This window comes from Thalassophryne amazonica, chromosome 17, assembly GCF_902500255.1.
Source record: "Thalassophryne amazonica chromosome 17, fThaAma1.1, whole genome shotgun sequence".
NCBI lineage: Eukaryota > Metazoa > Chordata > Actinopteri > Batrachoidiformes > Batrachoididae > Thalassophryne > Thalassophryne amazonica.
Window position 1 is genome coordinate 26,271,763 of NC_047119.1, and position 25,169 is coordinate 26,296,931.

A 25,169-nucleotide genomic window follows, 5' to 3' on the forward strand; every position below is an offset into this window, starting at 1 on the left:
ATGTTAGTTTAAATGAGTCAACACCCCCGAGTCACACTAACTGCCAGAACGCTCGTAGCACGGGCCGAGGTGGAGGATTAGCAGCAATCTTCCATTCCAGTTTATTAATTAATCCAAAACCCAGACAGAGCTTTAATTCATTTGAAAGCTTGACTCTTAGTCTTGTCCATTCAAATTGGAAGTCCCAAAAAACAGTTTTATTTGTTATTATCTATCGTCCACCTGGTCGTTACTGTGAGTTTTTCTGTGAATTTTCAGACCTTTTGTCTGACTTAGTGCTTAGCTCAGATAAGATAATTATAGTGGGCGATTTTAACATCCACACAGATGCTGAGAATGACAGCCTCAACACTGCATTTAATCTATTATTAGACTCAATTGGCTTTGCTCAAAATGTAAATGAGTCCACCCACCACTTTAATCATATCTTAGATTTTGTTCTGACTTATGGTATGGAAATTGAAGACTTAACAGTATTCCCTGAAAACTCCCTTCTGTCTGATCATTTCTTAATAACATTTACATTTACTCTGATGGACTACCCAGCAGTGGGGAATAAGTTTCATTACACTAGAAGAAAGCGCTGTAACTAGGTTTAAGGATATGATTCCTTCTTTATGTTCTCTAATGCCATATACCAACACAGTGCAGAGTAGCTACTTAAACTCTGTGAGTGAGATAGAGTATCTCGTCAATAGTTTTACATCCTCATTGAAGACAACTTTGGATGCTGTAGCTCCTCTGAAAAAGAGAGCCTTAAATCAGAAGTGCCTGACTCCGTGGTATAACTCACAAACTCGCAGCTTAAAGCAGATAACCTGTAAATTGGAGAGGAAATGGCGTCTCACTAATTTAGAAGATCTTCACTTAGCCTGGAAAAAGAGTCTGTTGCTCTATAAAAAAGGCCCTCCGTAAAGCTAGGACATCTTACTACTCATCACTAATTGAAGAAAATAAAAACAACCCCAGGTTTCTTTTCAGCACTGTAGCCAGGCTGACAAAGAGTCAGAGCTCTATTGAGCCGAGTATTCCTTTAACTTTAACTAGTAATGACTTCATGACTTTCTTTGCTAATAAAATTCTAACAGAGAAAAAATTACTCATAACCATCCCAAAGACATATCGTTATCTTTAGCTGCTTTCAGTGATGCCGGTATTTGGTTAGACTCTTTCTCTACGATTGTTCTGTCTGAGTTATTTTCATTAGTTACTTCCTCCAAACCATCAACATGTCTATTAGACCCCATTCCTACCAGGCTGCTCAAGGAAGCCCTACCATTACTTAATGCTTCGATCTTAAATATGATCAATCTATCTTTATTAGTTGGCAATGTACCACAGGCTTTTAAGGTGGCAGTAATTAAACCATTACTTAAAAAGCCATCACTTGACCCAGTTAATTATAGGCCAATCTCCAACCTTCCTTTTCTCTCAAAAATTCTTGAAAGAGTAGTTGTAAAACAGCTAACTGATCATCTGCAGAGGAATGGTCTATTTGAAGAGTTTCAGTCAGGTTTTAGAATCCATCATAGTACAGAAACAGCATTAGTGAAGGTTACAAATGATCATCTTATGGCCTCAGACAGTGGACTCATCTCTGTGCTTGTTCTGTTAGACCTCAGTGCTGCTTTTGATACTGTTGACCATAAAATTTTATTACAGAGATTAGAGCATGCCATAGGTATTAAAGGCACTGCGCTGCAGTGGTTTAAATCATATTTATCTAATAGATTACAATTTGTTCATGTAAATGGGGAATCTTCTTCACAGACTAAGGTTAATTATGGAGTTCCACAAGGTTCTGTGCTAGGACCAATTTTATTCACTTTATACATGTTTCCCTTAGGCAGTATTATTAGACAGCATTGCTTAAATTTTCATTGTTACGCAGATGATACCCAGCTTTATCTATCCATGAAGCCAGAGGACACACACCAATTAGCTAAACTGCAGGATTGTCTTACAAAGACATGGATGACCTCTAATTTCCTGCTTTTAAACTCAGATAAAACTGAAGTTATTGTACTTGGCCCCACAAATCTTAGAAACATGGTGTCTAACCAGATCCTTACTCTGGATGGCATTACCCTGACCTCTAATAATACTGTGAGAAATCTTGGAGTCATTTTTGATCAGAATATGTCATTCAATGCGAATATTAAACAAATATGTAGGACTGCTTTTTTGCATTTGCTCAATATCTCTAAAAATAGAAAGGTCTTGTCTCAGAGTGATGCTGAAAAACTAATTCATGCATTTATTTCCTCTAGGCTGGACTATTGTAATTCATTATTATCAGGTTGTCCTAAAAGTTCCCTGAAAAGCCTTCAGTTAATTCAAAATGCTGCAGCTAGAGTACTGACAGGGACTAGACGGAGAGAGCATATCTCACCCATATTGGCCTCTCTTCATTGGCTTCCTGTTAATTCTAGAATAGAATTTAAAATTCTTATTCTTACTTATAAGGTTTTGAATAATCAGGTCCCATCTTATCTTAGGGACCTCATAGTACCATATCACCCCAATAGAGCGCTTCGCTCTCAGACTGCAGGCTTACTTGTAGTTCCTAGGGTTTGTAAGAGTAGAATGGGAGGCAGAGCCTTCAGCTTTCAGGCTCCTCTCCTCTGGAACCAGCTCCCAATTCAGATCAGGGAGACAGACACCCTCTCTACTTTTAAGATTAGGTTTAAAACTTTCCTTTTTGCTAAAGCTTATAGTTAGGGCTGGATCAGGTGACCCTGAACCATCCCTTAGTTATGCTGCTATAGACTTAGACTGCTGGGGGGTTCCCATGATGCACTGAGTGTTTCTTTCTCCTTTTGTTCTGTATGCACCACTCTGCATTTAATCATTAGTGATTGTTCTCTGCTCTCTTCCACAGCATGTCTTTTTCCTGGTTCTCTCCCTCAGCCCCAACCAGTCCCAGCAGAAGACTGCCCCTCCCTGAGCCTGGTTCTGCTGGAAGTTTCTTCCTGTTAAAAGGGAGTTTTTCCTTCCCACTGTCGCCAAGTGCTTGCTCACAGGGGGTCGTTTTGACCGTTGGGGTTTTTCCGTAATTATTGTATGGCCTTGCCTTACAATATAAAGCGCCTTGGGGCAGCTGTTTGTTGTGATTTGATGCTATATAAATAAAGTTGATTTGATTTGATTTGAACATGTATAATGCAGTTTATTTCAACAGCTGGTGCTTCCACTCAGGCATTTTTGCCTTGTGAGACAAATGCTGGGTTCCGAGTTTAGATGACATGGGAACACTGTAAAAACTGCTATCTCCCCCCACTCTGTCACACATTTACTGCAGCCCTCTCTCACATGTCTTCCACATGGCTCACTATGGCTGTCGCCAGCCCCCTTCTTTTGTACTAAATGTGATGTTGTGGACACTGACAATAATCTCCATTTTAAAAGCATCTTATCTGAGTGGACAGATTTCTGCAGGCTGTGGGGTGAGGAGGGCAGACAGGGAGGCTTGTATAGAAAAAGGGGAAAGGGAGGGCACATGCTGTGAATGCCATCGACAATTTTAAGCCATCAATATTACACTGCACATGTGACAACTATGGGGGAAACACTGGGAGCAAAAAAGCTGGCAAAAAAGACTAGATTGAAAGCGAAAATAGGGGATGAGTAAGAAATTAAACAACGAAGTGGCAAAGATGTGTAAAAGAATGGCAGAATGTGATGTGCTAATATCCTAAATATCCAAATAGTTTTGAAATAAAAGTAAACCACAGGAAGAGGTAAATACAAAGATGAATAATAAATACGGTGAGATATAACTCCCTATGATGCAAACTTAAATGTCCCTCATTATCATGTTAATCCAGTTAAATATTCATTGGATAAATGTTAGAGAAAGGAAATCATAAGCATGACTGAATTATAATTGCCTTCCTCACTGATGTGGATGCAAAATGAAAGTATTAAAAGGAGCTTAAGGCCCAGTCACCCAGAGGGATTTCACTGCATCCAAAACTTTTCAATGAGTGCAGCAGGGTTGTGCAGTTATCAAGTTCATACTTTGTCATTATTATATCCCTACCAAGTTCTCATTGCATCTATCATGTTCCCAGTTTCTTACCTTTTGCATGCCACATGCAATGCATTCTTACTACATGACCAATCAGATCATTTACCACATTCTCACTGCATTCTTTCTGTCCTTATAGTGTGCCAAATGCTGCACTTTTTCCATTCATTCTGCAAGTTTTCTGGTGTCCACACGTTCAACAACGAACTACAGTCTACAACTATGCCACAGTAGACATCGGGGAAGTCCAAGAGAAGTTGTGGTGGAAAAGGCAAAGGCCAGGGGAAGGGTTGTGGAAAGTCCAGAAGTCCATCACCTGTGTGTTCATATCCTTTGTTGATCTTAAGTGATGATGTGTCCAGTATTTATATGAAATTCTTTGGATGTGCCATGTATAAATGTGCCACAGACATAGTAAGCTCTGAAATTATTAGCAAAGTAATGCAGTCTTCTACAATGTGGCATAAATATACTATAGTCATAGCACAAGTGTGGAGATGTTGTAGTGAGAGCAACAACACAATGACAAATCAGTTGCAATACAGTAAGAACACTAAATTTTTCATCTGCAATGCAGTGAAGTACAACTCCAATTCCAATGAAGTTGGGACATTGTGTAAAATGCAAATAAAAACAGAATACAATGATTTGCAAATCCTCTTCAACCTATATTCAATTGAATACACCATAAAGACAAGATATTTAATGTTCAAACTGATAAACTTTATTGTTTTTGTGCAAATATTTGCTCATTTTGAAATGGATGCCTGCAACACATTTCAAAAAAGCTGGGACAGTGGTATATTTACCACTGTGTTACATCACCTTTCTTTCTAACAACACTCGATAAGCATTTGGGAACTGATAACACTAATTGTTGAAGCTTTGTAGGTGGAATTCTTTCTCATTCTTGCTTGATGTACGACTTCAGTTGTTCAACAATCAAGGGGTCTCCACTGTCGTATTTTGCGCTTCATAATGCACCACACATTTTCAATGGGTGACAGGTCTGGACTGCAGGCAGGTCAGTCTAGTACCCACACTCTTTTACTACGAAGCCACGCTGTTGTAACACGTGCAGAATGTGGCTTGGCATTGCCTTGCTGAAATAAGCAGGGACATCCCTGAAAAAGACGTTGCTTGGATGGCAGCATGTGTTGCTCCAAAACCTGGATGTACCTTTCAGCATTGATGGTGCCATCACAGATGCATAAGTTGTTCATGCCACGGGCACTAAAACACCACCATACCATCACAGATGCTGGCTTTTGAACTTTGCGCTGGTAACAATCTGGATTGTCTTTTTCCTCTTTTGTTCGGAGGACACAACGTCCATGAGTTCCAAAAACAATTTGAAATCTGGACTCATCAGACCACAGCACACTTTTCCACTTTGCGTCTGTCCATTTCAAATGAGCTCGGGCCCAGAGAAGGCAGCAGCGTTTCTGAATGTTGTTGATGTATGGCTTTTGCTTTGCATGGCAGAGTTTTAACTTGCACTTGTAGATGTAGCGATGAACTGTGTTAACTGACAGTGGCTTTCTGAAGTGTTCCTGAGCCCACATGGTAAGATCCTTTACACAATGATGTTGGTTTTTAATGCAGTGCCACCTGAGGGATCGAAAGTCACAGGCATTCAATGTTGGTTTTCAGCCTTGCCCTTACGTGTAGAAAGTTCTCCAGATTCTCTGAATCTTCTGATTATATTATGGACTGTAGATGATGGAATCCCTAAATTCCTTGGAAATGAACATTGAGAAACATTGTTCTTAAACTGTTGGACTATTTTTTTTTCATGCAGTTGTTCACAAAGTGGTGATCCTCGCCCCATCTTTGCTTGTGAACAGCTGAGCCTTTTGGGGATGCTCCTTTTATACCCAGTCATGACATTCACAATTAGTGTCCTCAGTTCCAAAACACTTATTGAGTGTTGTTAGAAGGAAAAGTGATGTAACACAGTGGTAAACATACCACTGTCACAGCTTTCTGAAACATGCTGCAGGCATCCATTTCAAAATAAGCAAATATTTGCACAAAAACAATAAAGATTGTCAGTTTGAACATTAAATATCTTGTCTATGTGGTGTATTCAATTGAATATAGGTTAAAGAGGATTTGCAAATCATTGTATTCTGTTTTTATTTACATTTCACACATCGTCCCAACTTCATTGGAATTGGGGTTGTACAATGAAGTCAATGATGCCCCTACTAGGTTTTAGTTACATAGTTACTATGTCAATGCCGTTATTATGTCCTCAGTAAATTCTTACTGCATCGTGACTGAACCACATCCTCACTACTTTTTTTCCCCAACATGTCCAAAGTTCAACCACATTCTACACAGCCATGGACCCTATACTATACGTATTATTCCTAAGTCATTATACCAGTTCTTAATGCCTCCACCCAAATTTTGGATGATGTAGTGAGAATATGGCTGAGTATGACGGGGTTTAAAGCGGAGAATGTAAGAAAGCAAGATGATTTTGGAAATGTGTGCATGCTTGTTTTAATAATTGTTGTCCCAGCAAGGCTGATGACATAAAAAAGGACAAAATTTTGACAGACTGTGGTACATTTTAGGATGTAGGACATATCATTTGAGCTTCATCAACAACCACATTGCAGGACATGTGATGCACTGCAAAAATTCAAAAACTTATTAAGAACATTTGTCTAATTTCTAGTCAAAATGTATAATTACAATTAATAAAAAGTAAATTTGCATAAGTACATTTTCAGAAAGATACTGACTTGTTCTTAGATATATCTTTAAAAACTTATGGGCTCCTTGTAATGGACCTGATTAGAACCCCAAAATAATGGTTGTAAGAAAATGCTGGTTTACTGCACCAGAAACACTGGGTAGGTATACACAGAAGTGAGACTTGACTGCAGTGTATACACAGTGCCGATAAGCAACTCAAAAATGACTTTGTACAATGATAAGCTGACACAGGGTGGAGGTCACAGGCAAGGTCGGTACACAAAAGAACAATCCATGAAATAACAGTCTTTCTGGAAGGAAGAGCAGAAGGGTGATCCAAAAAACAGGCACAGGCCTGTATTACAAAAATACAATGCAAACAAATCCAAAGTCCAGCAAGCAAACCCGAAGGTTAAAAGGCAGCAACAGGGTCATGCAGTGATGTGGAATACAAGTGTGAAAACAAAATATGACAAAGCAAGGGAAGAACCTGGCAAAGAGTGACAGAAAGGCTGCATCTTTTAAAGACACCAGTTAATTACTGAAACAGCAGGAAACAAGAGCACATTAAGAACAAACAGAAGAGGTAACAAGAATGAAATCAACAACAACAGGTGACAGCAACAGACAGATTCACAAAGACTCACGAAGGACCAACAATAACCTGAGATCACTAAAGAGGATGTGATGGGTACATAGGGAAGAGACAAAGAATACAACAATGAAGTGGACACCAATGCAATGGTGAACCTGGAGAAAAACCATCTTACTGCCCTCCATGTTGTGTGCCACACAAAAATACCACAGGGAGAGAAACAGAAGCACAAACTCAGTTAGCAAAACTAACCAGTAAACAAAGATGATTGTATGAGAAGAAATAATCAACTACAAACAACAGGATAAAGGAAAAGCTGTGCACCAGCACACACATGTACAAGTGTACGACCTGTAAAACTCTTTTACTATGATGAGTTACAAGATGATAATGTTTGTTGTTTTTAAGTTATTGCCCACACAAGCTGACTGAGCTGGACTAATTCACTCACTCACCCACTCATCTACAATTTTGCTCTATAAGTCCTATGTCGTTACCAGCACAGGTGAAGAAGAAAAAAAAAAAAAACAGTTTAATAATATATTTAATTTAAAAAGATGAATCTGAGGTGGCCGTCCATATCATGGAATTTTCTTGCACTCTGTGATCAAACTCACCTTGTTTGAGTCCATAAGCGAGTGCACGCCAAAGCTCATGCATCCCAGCAGCACACTCATCCTACTGAGAGAAAGGGAGAGATATAAGGAGGAAGTGGAAAAGATAATAAACTAACATCAGGGGTGCTTTAGTGTCTACAGCACTGTCCTTCAAAGCAGAAAGTTGTCCATGTTGTCAATGAAATGGGATCAAAGTTTGACCCCTGTACAAACTGAAATTGACCTTTGTCACGATTGTTGCTGTTTTTACCCCATAACTCCATAACATTCAGTCATAGATTGCGCAAAATATACCATTTTGTAATCTTTATGATCAGACAGATATGGTATACCTTTCAATATGATTGGAACATTTTTAAATTTTGACTCCTGTGTACCTCTTCATTAATCCCTGTAGGCCATTAGAGGCCAGCTCCAGGATGCTTCGACATCTGAAAATAAACATCAGCTAATTTAGAATATGTGTGCCAAATTTTGTGCTTGTATGACAAAATGAACAACTGTTATGAAACTTTTAGTTAAGCTGCACCACTATTGGCCTGTTTGAGAAAAGTGTATAAAGTGTGTAGTGAGGGGTTTTACAGCCTTAAAACATCTATAATAATTGTAAAAAAATAACACTGACTACTTGGCGGATTTCGCCTATTGCAGGTTATTTTTAGAACGTAACTCCCGCGATAAACGAGGGACCACTGTATTGCAAGTTTTTTTTGTGATGACATCATCAAATGACATCATAACTTAAAACATTTGCTAGATTCTGGATTCTCTCATCAAACCCTTTAATGTGGTGTGTTACATGACATGTCTTACTGTAATCTGAAGTTTGACCTCATTTAGGTGACCTTTGACCTCAAGCAAAGTCCTGAAGGTCAAGGTCAATCTCTTATCCCAGGTAATGGCTTATGGACAAGGCCTATCACTATGTTCATGCCAAATTTGGAGGCAAAATTTCAAAAATCGCAATCTGGAAAGTTGTTTTGTTGAATTTAGTGTTTGATCTTGCTGTGACCTTGACCTTGAGCTTGATCCTTTTGTGTGATGAAAGGTACCTTGCTAGGGCTGCTATATGTGAAGCTACAAGAGTCTGAGATGTAAACTGTGTACTGCACAGCGAGTTAAATATGAAAAACACAATGATTACACACACAAAAAATAAAAACATACAAACTCACTAACATATGCAAAACTTCATAGTCACCGTTGGGTTTATCACAACATTTTAAGTCAGTCTTGGGTTTGGTGGTCTCTAGTTCATTTCCAAGTTACTTCATCTGCTCTGAGCTTTGAATATACACACACACACACACATATACATATATATATATATATATATATATATATATATATATATATATATATATATACATATACACACACACACACAGTTGAGCTCAGTTTACATGCCCCGGCGGAATTTTCGTGTTTTTTTTTTTTTTTTTGGCCATTTTTCAGAGAATATGAATGATAACACAAAAACTTTTTTTTTTCCCCCACTCACGGTTAGTGGTTGGGTGAAGCCATTTATTGTCAAACAACCAGGTTTAAATCATAATGACAACACAAACTACCCAAATGACCCTGACCAAAGATTTACATACCTCTGTTCTAAACAACATGTATTGCCCCCTTTAACATCAATGACAGCTTGGAGTCTTTTGTGGTAGTTGTGGACGAGGCTCTCTGATGGTGAATCTGCCACACTACCCATTTTGCTAGAGAAACTGTGCAACAAATAATTTAACCGGAAAGATGTTTGTGGCATTGCTGTATAGTTTGCATGTTTGTGATTATTCAACATTATGCACAGTCAAATATCAAAATAAAACAAAAAACTTTAACCTGTGAGTGAACAATTCTGTGAAGATGGCAGCAATCCAAAGAAGCTGAGAATTGCTTACAAATAAACCCCTGGAAACAAGAAGTTCTGATCCCTTACACAATGAGTGTGCATTCCGCTCCCAAAGTCAAAAAGTCTCCCAAAGTCAAATAGCATTTTCTAATTATCTTTTTCACTGTGCAAGAGATATTTCAATTCAATTTAATTGAAATTTATTTTCATTTAAAAAGAGCCAAATCACAAGAATGTTGCCTCAAGACACTTCACACAACTAAGGTCTAATCTTACCAACCCCTAGAGCAAGCACACAGGCAGCAGTGGTAAGGAAAATCTCCCTCTGATGATTTGAGGAAGAAACCTCCAGCAGACCAGACTCAAAGAGGTGACCCTCTGCTTGGGCCATGCTACCGACACAATTGAAAAAATAAATGTACAGGAAATTTTGGCCATCCATGCTGGTGCACAGGATGGGAGGCCTGCAGAAAAACACACCACCCCTCTGAATGGAGCTGCACCTCAAATAGAGTGAAGATATTCCTTTCATAGCTCTACTAAAGTTCTTAAGACCAGACTGCCAACTTTTGAAGCTGACTGATGACCTTTGATCCTGATCTTTGATCTAGATTACTGACCTTTGATCCTCATCCATGATCATGATTGAAGACCTTTGATCCTGATCTTTGATAGTGATTACTGAACTTTGATCCTCATCTGTATAATCATCATAATTGAAGGTCTTTGATCCTGGTCTTTGATCCGGACTGTTGACCTTAGATCCTACTCTGTTGCCTTGATTACTGCTCTTTGATCCTGATTGTGAACTTTTGGTCCTGTTCTTTAATTCTGATTGCAAGCATTTGATCTTGAATGCTGATATTTAATCCTGACCGCTCATTTTTCATCTTGATCTTTGATCGGTGCACCTTGCCACAGAGGTTATGTTTTCTCTGGGTATGCCTTGCTTTCATTCAATAATCAATATCAAAGGAATCAGAATCAAGGGGTGCATCCTGATCTTTAATCCTTATCCCTGAGCTTAACTTTAATTGAGTATTGCTTTGATCATGTAATCAGGGAAAATGGAATCTGGATCAAGAGATCAAAGGCAGGATCTGGAACAAAGGCATTAAGATCAAAGATTAAAACTCAAACAGTTGACACTTGATCAAGATCATAAAAATCACAATGAGAATCCATTGTAGGAGGTATGTTGAAGAAAAAAGATCTGCATCCACACTAAAATTAAATCATCAGTTCCACGACCCAAGGTCTAACTTGCCAACAAATTTCATTCAAATCCATTCATGTCCTTTTGAGACTTCCTGCTGACAAACAGACAGATGCCAAGAAAAAAAATACCATCCAGGGCAGAGGTGATTACAGTTGTAATTTCTCAAGACAACAGAACAATGCTGGAAACGGTGTGAGTAAACAGGTGGAAATAACCAATTCTTTATTTGTTGGAAAAGTAAAAGCTGGACTGGTGTATAAAGGCTCAGTGTTAAAAAAGATTTGATTTTCAGAAATATTATTTGTTATGGCATCAGACACGATAAGACAGCAATCACCAACTCTGTGTTGCAGACAGAAAATCCTCTATACCACTTCATCATGAAGCTGTATAACTGGGAATATAAAATTCAAAACATGCACTGTGCATAATTTCTCCAATCACAGCCACATAAGTCTATAACTTCATCTGGGTTGTCTGTCTTGCACAGTCAGTTTTTGAGAACTGTCTACTCCAGATTTACCATAGAGTGTCATACTGTTTGTATTTCTTCATAATTGATGTAAATAAAGTTCAAGACATATTCAGTGACTTGGAAATGTCCATGTATCCATCCTCTGACTTGCCTGAAGAAAATTGGCAATAAAAAGGATTATTTACAGGTATTATGCCAAAGCGTTCGATTACTTATGCAAGCCATCATCTTGGCTTTTATATTTTTAATTAATTTATATCAAGCTGTAGAGATTTGCATTCAGTTTGAGTTTAAGGAAGATAATTTTAGTAATGTTTATTTTTTTTTTATTTTAAATGGAATAAACAAATTAAAATATGTGAAATACCAAGTGTTCCAATACTTCTGGAGGGCACTGTAGGTGCAGTGACCAAATTAGTCTCGGCTTGCAGGATTTGATCGAGGGCAGAAAAAATTTTCTGTTTGTGCTCCTGTCCAGGACTGACCAAAAGAAAAAAAAAAAAACAAGTTCTGAATCTTAAACAGAACAGCACCAATGTCCTGAAGCACCTGCTTCTCCATCTCGGATATAGAGTCATCTTCATCGTCATCATAATCATCATCATCATCTACAGTGAGGAAAATAAGTATTTGAACACCCTGCGATTTTGCAAGTTCTCCCACTTAGAAATCATGGAGGGGTCTGAAATTTTCATCTTAGGTGCATGTCCACTGAGAGAGACATAATCTAAAAAAATAAAAAAATAATCAGAAAATCACAATGTATGATTTTTTAAATAATTTATTTGTATGTTACTGCTGCAAATAAGTATTTGAACACCTGTGAAAATCAATGTTAATATTTGGTACAGTAGCCTTTGTTTGCAATTACAGAGGTCAAATGTTTCCTGTAGTTTTTCACCAGGTTTTCACACACTGCAGCAGGGATTTTGGTCCACTACTCCATACAGATCTTCTTTAGATCTTTCAGGTTTGGAGTTTCAGCTCCCTCCAAAGATTTTCTATTGAATTTAGGTCTGGAGACTGGCCAGGCCACTCCAGAACTTTGGAATGCTTCTTACGGAGCCCCTCCTTATCTTCCCTGGCTGTGTGTTTGGGGTCACTGTCATGCTGGAAGACCCAACCATGACCCATCTTCAATGCTCTTGCTGAGGGAAGGAGGTTGTTTGCCAAAATCTCACAATACATAACCCCATCCATCCTCCCTTCAATATGGTGCAGTCGTCCTGTCCCCTTTGCAGAGTATGATGTTTCCAGCCCCATGCTTCATATTTGGGATGGTTTTCTTGTCATCCTCTAAACATGGTAAGTGGAGGTGATTCCAAAAAGCTCTATTCTGGTCTCATCTGACCACATGACCTTCTCCCATGCCTCCTCCGGATCATCCAGATGGTCACTGGTGAACTTCAAACGGGCCTGGCCATGTGCTGGCTTGAGCAGGGGGACCTTGCTGCCCTGCAGGATTTTAAACCATGACAGCATCATGTGTTACTAATGTAATCTTTGTGACTGTGGTCCCAGCTCTCTTGAAGTCATTGACCAGGTCCTCCTGTGTAGTTCTGAGCTTTCTCAGAATCATCCTTACCCCACAAAGTGAGATCTTGCATGGAATCCCAGACCGAGGGAGATTGACAGTCATCTTGTGTTTCTTCCACTTTCTAATAAATAATCATAATAGTTGTTGTCTTCAACCAAGCTGCTTGCCTGTTGTCCTGTAGTCCATCCCAGCCTTGTGCAGGTCTACAGTTTTGTCCCTGGTGTCCTTAGATGGCTCTTTGGTCTTGGCTATGGTAGACAGGTTGGAGTGTGATTGATTGAGTGTGTGAACAGGTGTCTTTTATGCAGGTAAAAAGTTCAAACAGGTGCAATTAATACAGGTAAAGAGTGCAGAATCAGAGGGCTTCTTAAAGAAAAATTAACAGGTCTGTGTGAGCCAGAATTCTTGCTGGTTGGTAGGTGTTCAAATACTTATTTGCAGCAGTAACATACAAATAAATTATTTAAAAAAAATCATACATTGTGATTTCCGGATTTTTTTTTTTTTTTTAGATTATATCTCTCACAGTGGACATGCACCTAAGATGAAAATTTCAGACCCCTCCATGATTTCTAAGTGGGAGAACTTGCAAAACCACAGAGTGTTCAAATACTTATTTTCCTCACTGTATGTCAGTCCAATCAGACTCACTGTCAGAGCTAGGTGGGTGAGGTGGCAGGTGTTGCTCAGGCTGCCAAATCCAGCCTGGAAGGCTCCCAGCAGCAAACAGATTGGCCAGGTCATCTAACTCAGTGAATAAGTCACACAGCCAGCAGTTTTCTTCTACAGGATTCCAGGCTTGGTCCAAAAAAAAAAAATCTAATTTCTTCTTAGGAGTGTAGCAGAAACATGTATTTGATGGTGTTAAGTTCCAAGTTCTGGGCAGCCGGATTTGAGTCCGCAGCGTCCATGCATGGCCAGTTCGTTCTGTCGTGATTCATGGCATGGAACGAACAGTATGCTGGACACAATATGCAGACTCAGACTCAGGAGATTGAGTATTAAAGGCTTTATATAGAAAACAGGCACAGGTTCTGTACACATTTGATCAGTCAGCGAGGCAAAGGTAATCAGCAGACATCAGGCAGTGGCAAATGTCAAAAACAAGCTGGGTTCAGAGGCAAGGAGAAACAAGGTTGTCAGAGCTGAGGCAAAATCTGAGACCAAAAAACAAGCAAGGCTCAAAAACACAGTGAGTGCAAAATCAAAAGGCAGAGGCAAAAAAAAAAACAAGGTCAAACACAGAGCTAGGTCATACACAGAAGAGCAGACAGTCAACGACTAACAAAGCAACACTAGGCTGGAACTCAGACAAAGTCAAACAAACTGGCAGAGAACACAGAAAAATACAAGGCTTCAATAACAGACTATGATTAACCCTATTCAGGACTTTAGTGAGCACAATATAGAGAAAGCAATTGCCATGGGGTCCAATGGACACCAAAAGTCCTGAATAGGGTTAAGGAAAGTGAAAACAGGTGTGTGAGAAAGTTCAGGAAGGAGACAAAGCTGAGACAAGCAGAAGCAAGAGAGTGCAGTAAAAGAAACACTAAGCAGACAGAAATAGAGGCATGGAAGAAAGAGACAAAGATGAAGCAAACAGGTGCAAGAGTGTGCAGTAAAGTAAACACTAAGCAGACAGAAAGAAAGTGGAAGGTGAGTCCCAGACATAATGCAAGAAAAATCTACACCTGGAAGGAGCAAAGAAACAAAATCAGGAAAACAAAGGTGAGAACTGAAAAGTGATGAACAAGAGAATTAAAGACTGGTGCTGAAACTAAAACAGAACTAACGTGGCAAATGCATAATAAACAGAAATTACAAGCAATTACTATAATGGTAAAACGTAAAATAAAACCAGTGACTAAAGAAATCCTAAACTGAAAATCAAAGACAGGGGACATGAAAACAGACAGAACCAAGATGAAAACCCAGGCCTAGGGCAGATCATGACAGTACCCCCCCCCCAAACTTCCGACACTGACAGGCAACAGGAAGTACCCCCTAAGGACGGACGAACATGATCATGACAGTTTACTTGTCCTATAAAGCTAGATATTTTAACATGGGTGTCTACGGGGAATGAACCTGCCTTAAGCAGCCGTTCAAGGAACTGTAAGATTTGGCATCTTGACATTTGGCTTCATTTTTCAGCACCGGAGGTTGCCACTTGCTTTGAATGTGTGCTCTACTGACCCCTCGCTGCACGACAACTGGCTCCGTCAACAGATTGGGTGCATTTCCTTGAGTGATTCTGTAATGAAGCTGCTGGTGAAGTTAGTCTAATCACTGGTGGTGTTGAACAGATGCTGTGCTGGATTGGTGTGAACAACTACAATATCACCTTAACCGACAGAGCATCTGGAGGCTCTGTGATTATGTGTGAAACAGTAACAAACAAAATCTGATAAATACAACTATATGTGCCCCCTTTGGTTCTGATAATTCTTCAGTGAAATAAAAGACAGCATGTACAAATCTTCCCTTTATCTTTTTGCAGATCTGTTTCCAGGGCCAGAAGCCACAAAGTGAAAAACTATTGGAAGCATCTGTTGCTATTAGTTTGTTCCAGTTAATGAAAGGAGACATTTGGTGTGAATAAAGCTTAATTCCTCAGCTAAATAAATCACTCTTAATCTGTGCCCAAGAAATGGTTCCACACAAAGACTTTAGAATCGTTTCACAATGTAAACGCCATGCAAGCTTATTCATGTGTGCATAGGGTCTCCATACATTTTAAAATAAAGGCAACACGTGCACTGCAGTATTTCCAAAACTGCTTTTCATCAGATTAAGAACGGAGTGAATAATTCAACCACATGTCCCCAGCGATGACCCTGTTTAAGTGTGCTGAGGCACGGAGGCGAAAGTAACACGTTCACTCTGCCAGATTCACAAGCAGGCAGACCAACAAAAAAACACACTGCAGCACATCAGTTATGAAACAGCGTTTTGTTGCTCCGCTAGAAAGTTTCTTATTGTGTTTCAGCCTCTCAGGAAATAGTCTAAATGCAAATTTCAATTATGGTATTTTCTGGTGTATAAATCATGCATGTTTTCCTGTTATCACATCTTTAATTTGGGATTTTGTGCAATATTGAAGGGTACTTATTAGCATTTATTATTGTGTTGAATTATTTTATTTTGTTGTACTTTGATTCCTGGGAAAACCCTGTATAACTAGCTATCATTATTACTAGTGAACGTCTGATTTGCTTTTCGATATATGTCATATGTCATTCACAAACTAGTAAAACAAAAAATGGTAATTTATACTCTGGAAAATACAGAAACTCCTCAATACAATGAACAACAGATACCTTTTTGCAGAGTCCAAGCTCCACATTGTGAAGAGTAATCGCTTGTGAAGGTCTTTGTCACTGACAACACTGGGGGGGAAACAGAAAAAGTCAAAAGACTTGATTTTTAAATAAGCAAATGAATAAATAAATAACCCCACAGTTAAGAATGCTCATGTCTTCTTCATTTGTAGTCAATTTACATTCTATCCACAACAGTGTGACCCGCAGCCCTCTGGTGGGCCATGAAGGAACAGCGTGTGACCAGTAAATAAATCGTTTATGCATTGTTGATTTGCAATTTTTAATAAAGTTTAAAATTACACAAAAACATTTATTTTTAAATGTAATCAGAAATGATAAAGTGACAAAGTGACAAAGTTTTTTAATTCGGCACACAAAATATTCAAATAGAAAAAAATGAACAATTCCACAAACAAACAGACAAAACTAGTGAGTTCGAAAGGGTGTGGGCTGAAGCAAAGCTTATTAGCGCCCACCCCTGCTAGTACAAGTCCAACAATTCTAATCAGTCATATTTACATAAATATAAATTCACTACTACATGTCGACACACAGACATACACATCAATATACTATTCACTTATAATTATATTTATATAGTACCAGATCATAAGAAGGTCAAATCAAGGCACTTTACGCCAGTAAGGACTAACCTTACCAAAGTAACAAATAAAGTAATGGGATTTAAGTTCCATATTATTCTTCATTCATCTGATCTAGTTTAAGATAATACTAAACATCGAGTGAGGCCGATGTTGCTAAAACCTGACAGATGAAGTGCCCGGATGTACGACTGACCGAGAATGCGTGTCAGATTTCAAAGTAAGTAGTGCGTAGTGCCAAAACCATTTAATTTTAAAGAAAAAACAAACAAAAAAGATGCTGGGAGGTCAAGAGACCCCGGGTTGAAGGGCCGAAGCGTTTTAGCCATGCTAATGCTCCCCAGAACCATTTTACTAAAAAAAAAAAACTCTGAAGGGCCTGAATGACATGGTGAGATGATGAGGAGCCTCCAGTCATGCGAGAGGCAAATAAGGAAAAATGCTTAAAATGATTGGGGGGGGGGGGGGGGGAATAAGGCCCTGGTTGACAATAATATTCCACAAATGCAGAGATAATGGTTGAAAGAAAATTAATGCTCACAAGTAAAAGGTTTGTAAGAAGATAGGGTTCTTGCACTGAGGGACTATCTGAGTCTTCCTTCTCCCTGTGGGATCATTATCAGGGAACATGCCAACCTGAAGGACACAGTAAAGCATACTTTACAGCACGTACTGATAAAATGCTCTCTACCATCCTCTCAGAGATTAACCATTCTACTAGAGATCTGTTCATATTTGGCACAGTGGTACACACCTTAACATAAGAGTCACGACGGGACTGGCCCTCTTCTAGCACGCCTCTTGCCTCTAAAACTGTGGAAACAGTAATACGACTGAAAAATTAATGAAACACCACAAGAGTTCAGCACCCTTAGATCTTCAAAACTGTTGACTTTCAAATAACACTAAATATTCACATCAAATTGTCACGTCGAAATGCTAATACAAATCACTCAACTTGCAAAGCTATTAAACACTGACGGTGGCTCAGACATATCTTTTATATACAATACCTACAATAATTTTTGTTTGGTCCATTACATTAGAGTGTCAAAAAGCCAAATTGTCATAAACTCTTCCACATATAGGGCCCCTTCACACATAGTACGAATTTGGTCAAACTGCGCATAAAGCAGGAATCGTATGCAATACGTGTAAAATTGTAGCTGCCTCTAATGCCTCGTACACCTGTTGCTACAACTATTTGCGCACACCAGTGGCTGAAAGACAGTGTGCGCGCTGTGAGAGCCTATCGAACCCTCTTGCGGCAGGTGTCAGCCAAATTCCAGCTGACACACACAAACATCTAACACCCCTTGCTTGGCACTTAGAAAATGTGTGGCCATTCACACTATTAGCACGACAACAGTCAGCATACGGTCACTGTCAAGCTGGATGTGAAATCTGTCTAAGTGCCCCACGAGTGTGGCTTTTCAAACAGACACAGTAACACGTTAGTGTGTGCACTGAACTGACAGGGTGTGTCTGCTGACAGGAGCAGCTCTGGAGATCTGTGGTTTGAATACATACTGTGTTTGGACGGACATGAACTAACAACTGCCCACTGTGACGCACGTGTGTCTGCCTGCTGTCCTCATGTGGACATACATAAAAGATATATCGCTGTTGCATTCGGATGCAGCGAGCGCATGCATGGCGCACACATTGACAGGCTACCCCGGGTGAAACAGACCATCAGATCATAACATGCAGGGGTGAGCTAAATGTCACGTCACCCACGTGAGCTCTGTTCCACGATACAAAGACTGTCCTGCGATGCACCATCCACAAGACACGCATTGGGCAGGACACGTACGCGGGGCCGGCTGAACATGCCGCCAGCAGATGTGGACATAAGAGCACACTGCTCCATTCATGTCATTTCATGACGGTATGTCTGTGACCATGGGTCATCTACAGAGAAACAGACGGATCATACTTGTATTGCCTGCTTAATAAGAGGGATTCAATAAAATGTGGTGTTTTTATATGGTGTGTGGTTTTATTTTTTCTTAAATACATCCATGTCCTTCTTGATAGCAGGCTTTTTCCTGCACCTTTAACAGGACAGCGATGGTAGCTCAGTGGTAAAGTTTCTGGCTGGCAATCAGAGCTTTTGGAAAGTGCAGGTTCGAATCCCATGGGTGGCATGTATTTTTTTGTGTGTGTGTTCCCGCGTGCACAAACCCGTCGCAGCATGTATTTTTTATTTATTTTACCTTCTATTTATCTTTTCTTTATTTTATTTTCACAGGTGCTCGCACTGTGTTCCCCACACCGTTGCAGCGGTATCATTCACGCATGCCCGTCGGCTCGATGTTTTACAAGCTGTTCTGCCATGATTCACCCGGAGTTGCACTTATTCGAACTATGTGTGAAGAGGCCCTCATGTTTGTTGCTAAAGTCTGTAGAAGAAACTAGGAGAGGGTACAACTGTAGAAATAAGCTGTGAAAACTATTTGAAAGAAACCACAGAATGTCTAATAAATATGAAACCAAAAGGGAAATCTGCACATTTCACAGAAACAGCTATCCAAACAATGTGAGTAAATCAACATTTGCTCCATCCCCCCCACCACCACCACCACCACCACCACCACCACCACTTCCTAACATCACTGCCAACAAAACAATTTTACTCTGGGTACTGCATTGTGTTGCAGTCTGCAGATCTTTGATGGGAAATATGATTAAACCTCACCTTAAAGATAAGATAAGATAACATAAGATAAGACAACATAAGATAAGATAGGATAAGATAAGCTTTATTTATGCTGAAGCAAAATATTTTCATTTATTTTCAAATTATTTTTCATTTATTTTTTCACAATAAGTACAACAGATTTATGCAAAATGACTGGAAGACATTTGCACAAAATGTTTGACAATATTACACATAACTCTGAATAAATCATCATTCATTATGTATTCATCCTGCAGAAGGGGGAGGAATTACGAGGTCTGTTAGAAAAGTATCCAACCTTATTATTTTTTTCAAAAAACATATGGATTTGAATCACGTGTGATTGCATCAGCCAAGCTTGAACCCTCATGCGCATGCGTGAGTTTTTCATGCCTGTCGGTTGCTTCATTCGCCTGTGAGCAGGCTTTGAGTGAGGTGTGGTCTACCCCTCTCGTCTATTTTTTATTGCGAATAAATGTCTGAACGATTTGGATCTTTGCTGCATCAATTTGCTGCATCAATTTTTTTCCAGTAACTGTAAGAGACCTCCAGGTGGACACCGTTCGAAAAATTAATATGGCTTTCAGGGACGATTTTATGGGGATTAAACAGATTACAGGGTGTTACTGCCCCTTTAAGGACGGCCCACAACTGCTGAGCGCAGCGCGCTTCCAGCGCCGATGGACAGGCTGACACCCCACACAAACAACCAGATCATTTCCAACATGAAAGCTTTGTTGATCCGGGACCTCGTCTGACTTTCACAAAAAGGCAGAAGATGTGGACATCAGCACTTTTTCCGGCACATTCCACCGTTACAGGAGTTGTTTTTTTTTCAAGAAGCCGAGGGACGCGCCACGGAGCCGTTCATTACGCGGGACAAAACCACCTCGGTGTTGGTCTCACAGGACAGCTTAAAGGTGGATTTCAGACGGATTCCGGTTGCTTTCCAGTCGTGTGAATATCCGATTGTGATTGTGCATGAGCTGGACATGCCAGAACATGTCCTGTGAGGCTTCATCACGGCGTTTCTTTTCGCCATGCAGCTCCGCCGCGACGCGCGGAACTCCTCCGCCTTTGTTCCTCTTTCCATGACAAAAACTCCTGTAACAGTGAAATGTGCCGTTCATTTTTAAACTGGACGCTGTTTTGATCCGGTATGTCCTCTGACTAGCACAGGAATTGTGAAAAGACGTGGACATCAGCACGTTTTCCGGCACATTCCACCGTTACAGGAGTTTTTTTTCATGGAAAAAGAAGCCGAGGGACGCGGCACAAAACCACCTTGGTGTTGGTCTCTCAGGACGGCTTTCAGACAGATTCCGGTTGCTTTTCTGTCGTGTGAATAGCCGAGAAATTGAGCTTGAGCTGGACAAGCCCCAACATGTCCTGTGAGGCTTCCTCACGGCGTTTCTTTGCGCCGAGCGGCTGCACCACGACGCGCCGAACTCCTCCGCACGTCTGTCTTAATGTGCCGAAAAAGTGCTGATGTCCACGTCTTTTCACAATTCCTGTGCTAGTCAGAGGACATACCGGATCAAGACAAGACAAGTGAATACGCGAAGGGAAATTAAATCATGACCAATGATGGCGTAATGCAATTCACAACCTCACCACTAGATGACACTAAATCCTACACATTGAAGCTTTAATATTTTGAAATGATGTTCCTTTCACACTGGAAAGACAAAAATATCCTCATATAGAAAATTCTTGAATTACATTTCCCAGTGGATTATCAATGTGAAGGTCACAGTGTGTTCAGCTTGTGAGAGACCAACAAAACAAGTACTGACAACAACAACAAAAAAGTCTAGATTGGCATCTGATGAGTAAACAGCAAATAATACACAAATGACTGGGGCACAATAGATGCTCAGAGTGAAAATAAAGAAATGCAAACAAAAGAAGGCAGTTGCATAAGCATATTTTTTCATTATTATTTATTTTTTATTATTATTATTTGAATGCATAATGTACCCACCTCTGTATCTCTATTCTCAGCGTTGGTGATCTGTAATTTGCCATATGTCATGATGACCATTTGGATTATGCAAATGATGTTGCCTGCCATAATTACTTTGTCCATAGTGTGTTATTTTTAGATGTATTAATTATTTTATATGAGTTACTTCAATATTATTTTGCCAATACTTCAGTAAATAGTCATATCTCAGGGTTTCATTCAGCTCCACAAATTCACTGAACAAATATTCCTCTATTACAGCATCCCTTTGAATAAAAGCACATAAAAGGGACTCACCACTAACAGCAAGCAGTTCATGTTCTTGGAGGATTGACAACTTCAGCTGGCCTATTGAAAATGAGAGAAAAGCGATGACATTGTGCCATGCATTGGCATTTATAGAACACTAAATTGTACACAGGGCCTTCTTCATCTGTATTTCTGGTCGCCATCTTGTGGCCGTAGATGACTCATTTCATTCATTCATTCATTTTCTATACCTGCTTACTCCAACAAGGGTCACGATGACTCATTTCTGTAGGCCTGTTTTTTTAGTGTTGCTGTCACCGGCTCTTCGGACATAATTGTAATGCTCTGATATACTATAAGTGAGAGTAACAAAGAGTTTTGGTACATGGCTGAATAAATTATACAAAAAGAATCATGTACAACACAACATTCGGTGAAACTAAAGTGCATCTCCCGTAACATGCACGTATGCACGTGCACACAAAAGTTTTTTTAAAGGGATTTTTCTGCTCCTTCAAATAAATTCACATTTGCTCAGGACATTTCTGCAAAATTTGCTGGCAAGCATCTTTGCAGTCATAAACTAATGTCAATATTTGGATAAAAATGGTTATTTCATGCCTTAAAATGTCTTGGAGAGTATCTTGTACCTGCTTTATAATTCATTTGTACTCATTTCATTAATGAACAATGAAAGGTTTTTACTGTTTTCTAAATTTAAATTGCATTTAAAGATAAAAATGCTATTTTTACTAATAACAATAAATTATTAATATTGCCATCATAACTGTATTATTTGCATTTTTCTTTGCAATATACTGGTTCACTGGTTTACTTTTAAAAGGTCAAAGTAAACATAATTATGATCTTAAATTCTTTTTTTTTTCACAACATATCCAGAAGCCTCTGCCATACATCATTCTAACACATGATTTATTTGATGCAATTTTCCCAACATAAACTGTTGCAACATCAGATCTATATACTTTATAGCCACTTGTGGCTATCAGATAGAACAAATACACGTGGCTTATGTGTTTGTACAAAGTATTATCGGATAGACTAATATAACAGGCAGTGCTACACCTTTGCTACTTTGGCCTACAATCATTCGCCATGCTAGCTTATGACAGTGGTTAGTATATTTTCTAGCTACTCCTCACAATCCAATCATAGAAACTGTTAGAAAGCCAGATCACGTTTTAAATAAGTTTTATCTACACTAGATAGTATAAATACACTACCTTCACATAGTTGTTAATTAATTATTGGACTGTAGCTATGCTAACTAGCTAACTACCATGTCCCACAATGGTTATCCACACCATGGAAATATAGACCTGGAATGGACGTGCATCCCTGAATCTATTAGCGTCGCTCAAAACAGGGCAGCGCCATTGCTAAGGGTGGAGATCTGCAGATCATAAATAATAAACTGACCGCTTTTTTCGCACTAGCGTCACTATTTCCTAACAAATTTTAATAAATGTAGGCTTGTTTTAATGCCCTTTGAAAGCTCTTTCCAATGAACCTATGCATGAGTGGGTGAAAAAAAAAAAAACTTTTATGTAAAATGCAGAAATTTGGGGGAAATTATGACAAACTGTGCTGCTTTTCTCACTCTATTGTCGCTATTTGTTTACATATTTTAATTAAAGTAGGCTTGTTTTAAAGCCCTTTAATTGCTCTTTCCAATGAACCCATACATGCCTGGGTCGAAAAAAATGTTTTATGTAAAGTGTGGAAATTAGGGGAAAAATATACCATTCTTTTCATTTACCGTGATGTTGTTTTTTCTCTCATCAAAATTCTTGATGGATTTTTATAAATGAAGCCTTGTAAGTTGTATTCAAGCTGGTTAAAAGCTCTAATGAACCCATACATGCCTGGATAAAAAATCCTTATGTATTACAATATAAATCTGAAGTATGCCTTGCCATTACGGTCATTTACCTTGCTACTTTTTCCACTGTAATATTATTGCTAGTCTTTTAATGACAACAACATATATATGATTTTTACTAACATTTTATCAAAAGTAGATATAAAGCCATTCTGAATTTATGACTTTTGACCCTCAGAGTAAAAAGTACCTCCTCCATCCACTCCAACCACACTGTTAAAATTTAAATGCCGCCTGTGACCACCATGTACATATCATATTAAACAACAATGCAAGTATATATACATAAATATATTTAAATATTTTTGTTTCCGTATTTGTATGCATATGAATGCAGCTAAATGAAAAGAACTTATGGCGTTGAGTTATAATCTCAGTATATCTATATTAAATTGCGACATGACAACTTTAAAATAGACATTTATCTTACATAATTACATTAAGGCTCTTGTACAGTTCATTTTAGTATTTGAGAATTTGTTTTTGTAGTTGGTGCAGTTGATGGTAAAGCACTGGCTGCCTTTTTTCCCCTCATTTCGCTTCTGTTTAACAGGTGCCTTAACTGGCTTAAGGCGCTCTCTCCACCCTTAGTAATGAGTAATGATCCACACTAGTTTATTATGAGTATGGTTATCACATTAGTTATCGATGACACATAAGTAAGAGAACTGTCTAAAAACAGATGGATATAGTTTGTAGTCAGGTGTAAGACAATGCTGAATAACTATCTTCAGTGAGTTGCTAAATCATTTTTGGATACTGATCTAGCATGGCATGTAACAGCTCATCGGGCTAGCTTGTGACAGTGGATATCATTAGCTAGCCATGTCACGTAATGCATTCCTATAAAATTCTGCCTACCTGTACATGAAATGTTGTCAAAATCTCAATCTATTAATATAGTTTGCAGTCCATTTTCAATATTTTGTAGTCAGTTTGCAGATGAAAATTTGGTACATAAATCAAATCTGTTCAGAGATTGTCTCCCACGTAAGGGCATAACACCCTTTCCTCAAGGTTACATTTACTTTAGAGATGAGATTGGGTTTAAAGTCAAAGTACAAATGTGTCTGTAAATTATGCAAGTATGTTCGCTTTGTCACTTCTGTCACTTTTCCCCCTCATTTGCACTTTATTTCTGGCAGCTTCTCTCATTCTCTCCTTCTGTTAACAGCTCCAGGAGACTTGTTAGCCGTGTTGACACAGCCACTGCTAACATTGGCTTTGTGCAATCTTAAATTAATCCTGTTCAGTCTCCTAAAATGTGGGAGTCTCATTGTGTGATAATGTTTGCTGGCACTTCAGACCTTGGGCACAAGGAATGTTTGTCATTCCCACACTGAACTTGGCACACTTTCAACTGCAAGAGGCCGTGGAGGAAGAATAACGGGTTTGAAATCTTGCTGTAC

The 25,169-nt window shown here is 39.1% G+C and overlaps 1 protein-coding gene across 2 annotated transcripts in view; it reads right to left on the reverse strand.

The window, feature by feature from the left end:
* rgs3a (regulator of G protein signaling 3a) overlaps window positions 1–21,951 on the reverse strand; it is a 288,184-nt gene extending 266,233 nt beyond the window's left edge. For both annotated transcript variants that reach the window (XM_034192752.1, XM_034192750.1), the window contains exons 1-5: window positions 21,906–21,951; window positions 17,714–17,772; window positions 17,501–17,595; window positions 16,355–16,423; window positions 7,952–8,015 (exon numbers count right to left, since the gene is read on the reverse strand). In XM_034192752.1, the coding sequence (XP_034048643.1) occupies window positions 7,952–8,015; window positions 16,355–16,423; window positions 17,501–17,589 (222 nt within the window). In that variant the 5' untranslated portion in view covers window positions 17,590–17,595; window positions 17,714–17,772; window positions 21,906–21,951. The remainder of the gene's footprint in view (window positions 1–7,951; window positions 8,016–16,354; window positions 16,424–17,500; window positions 17,596–17,713; window positions 17,773–21,905) is intronic.
* Window positions 21,952–25,169: the final 3,218 nt, after the last annotated feature.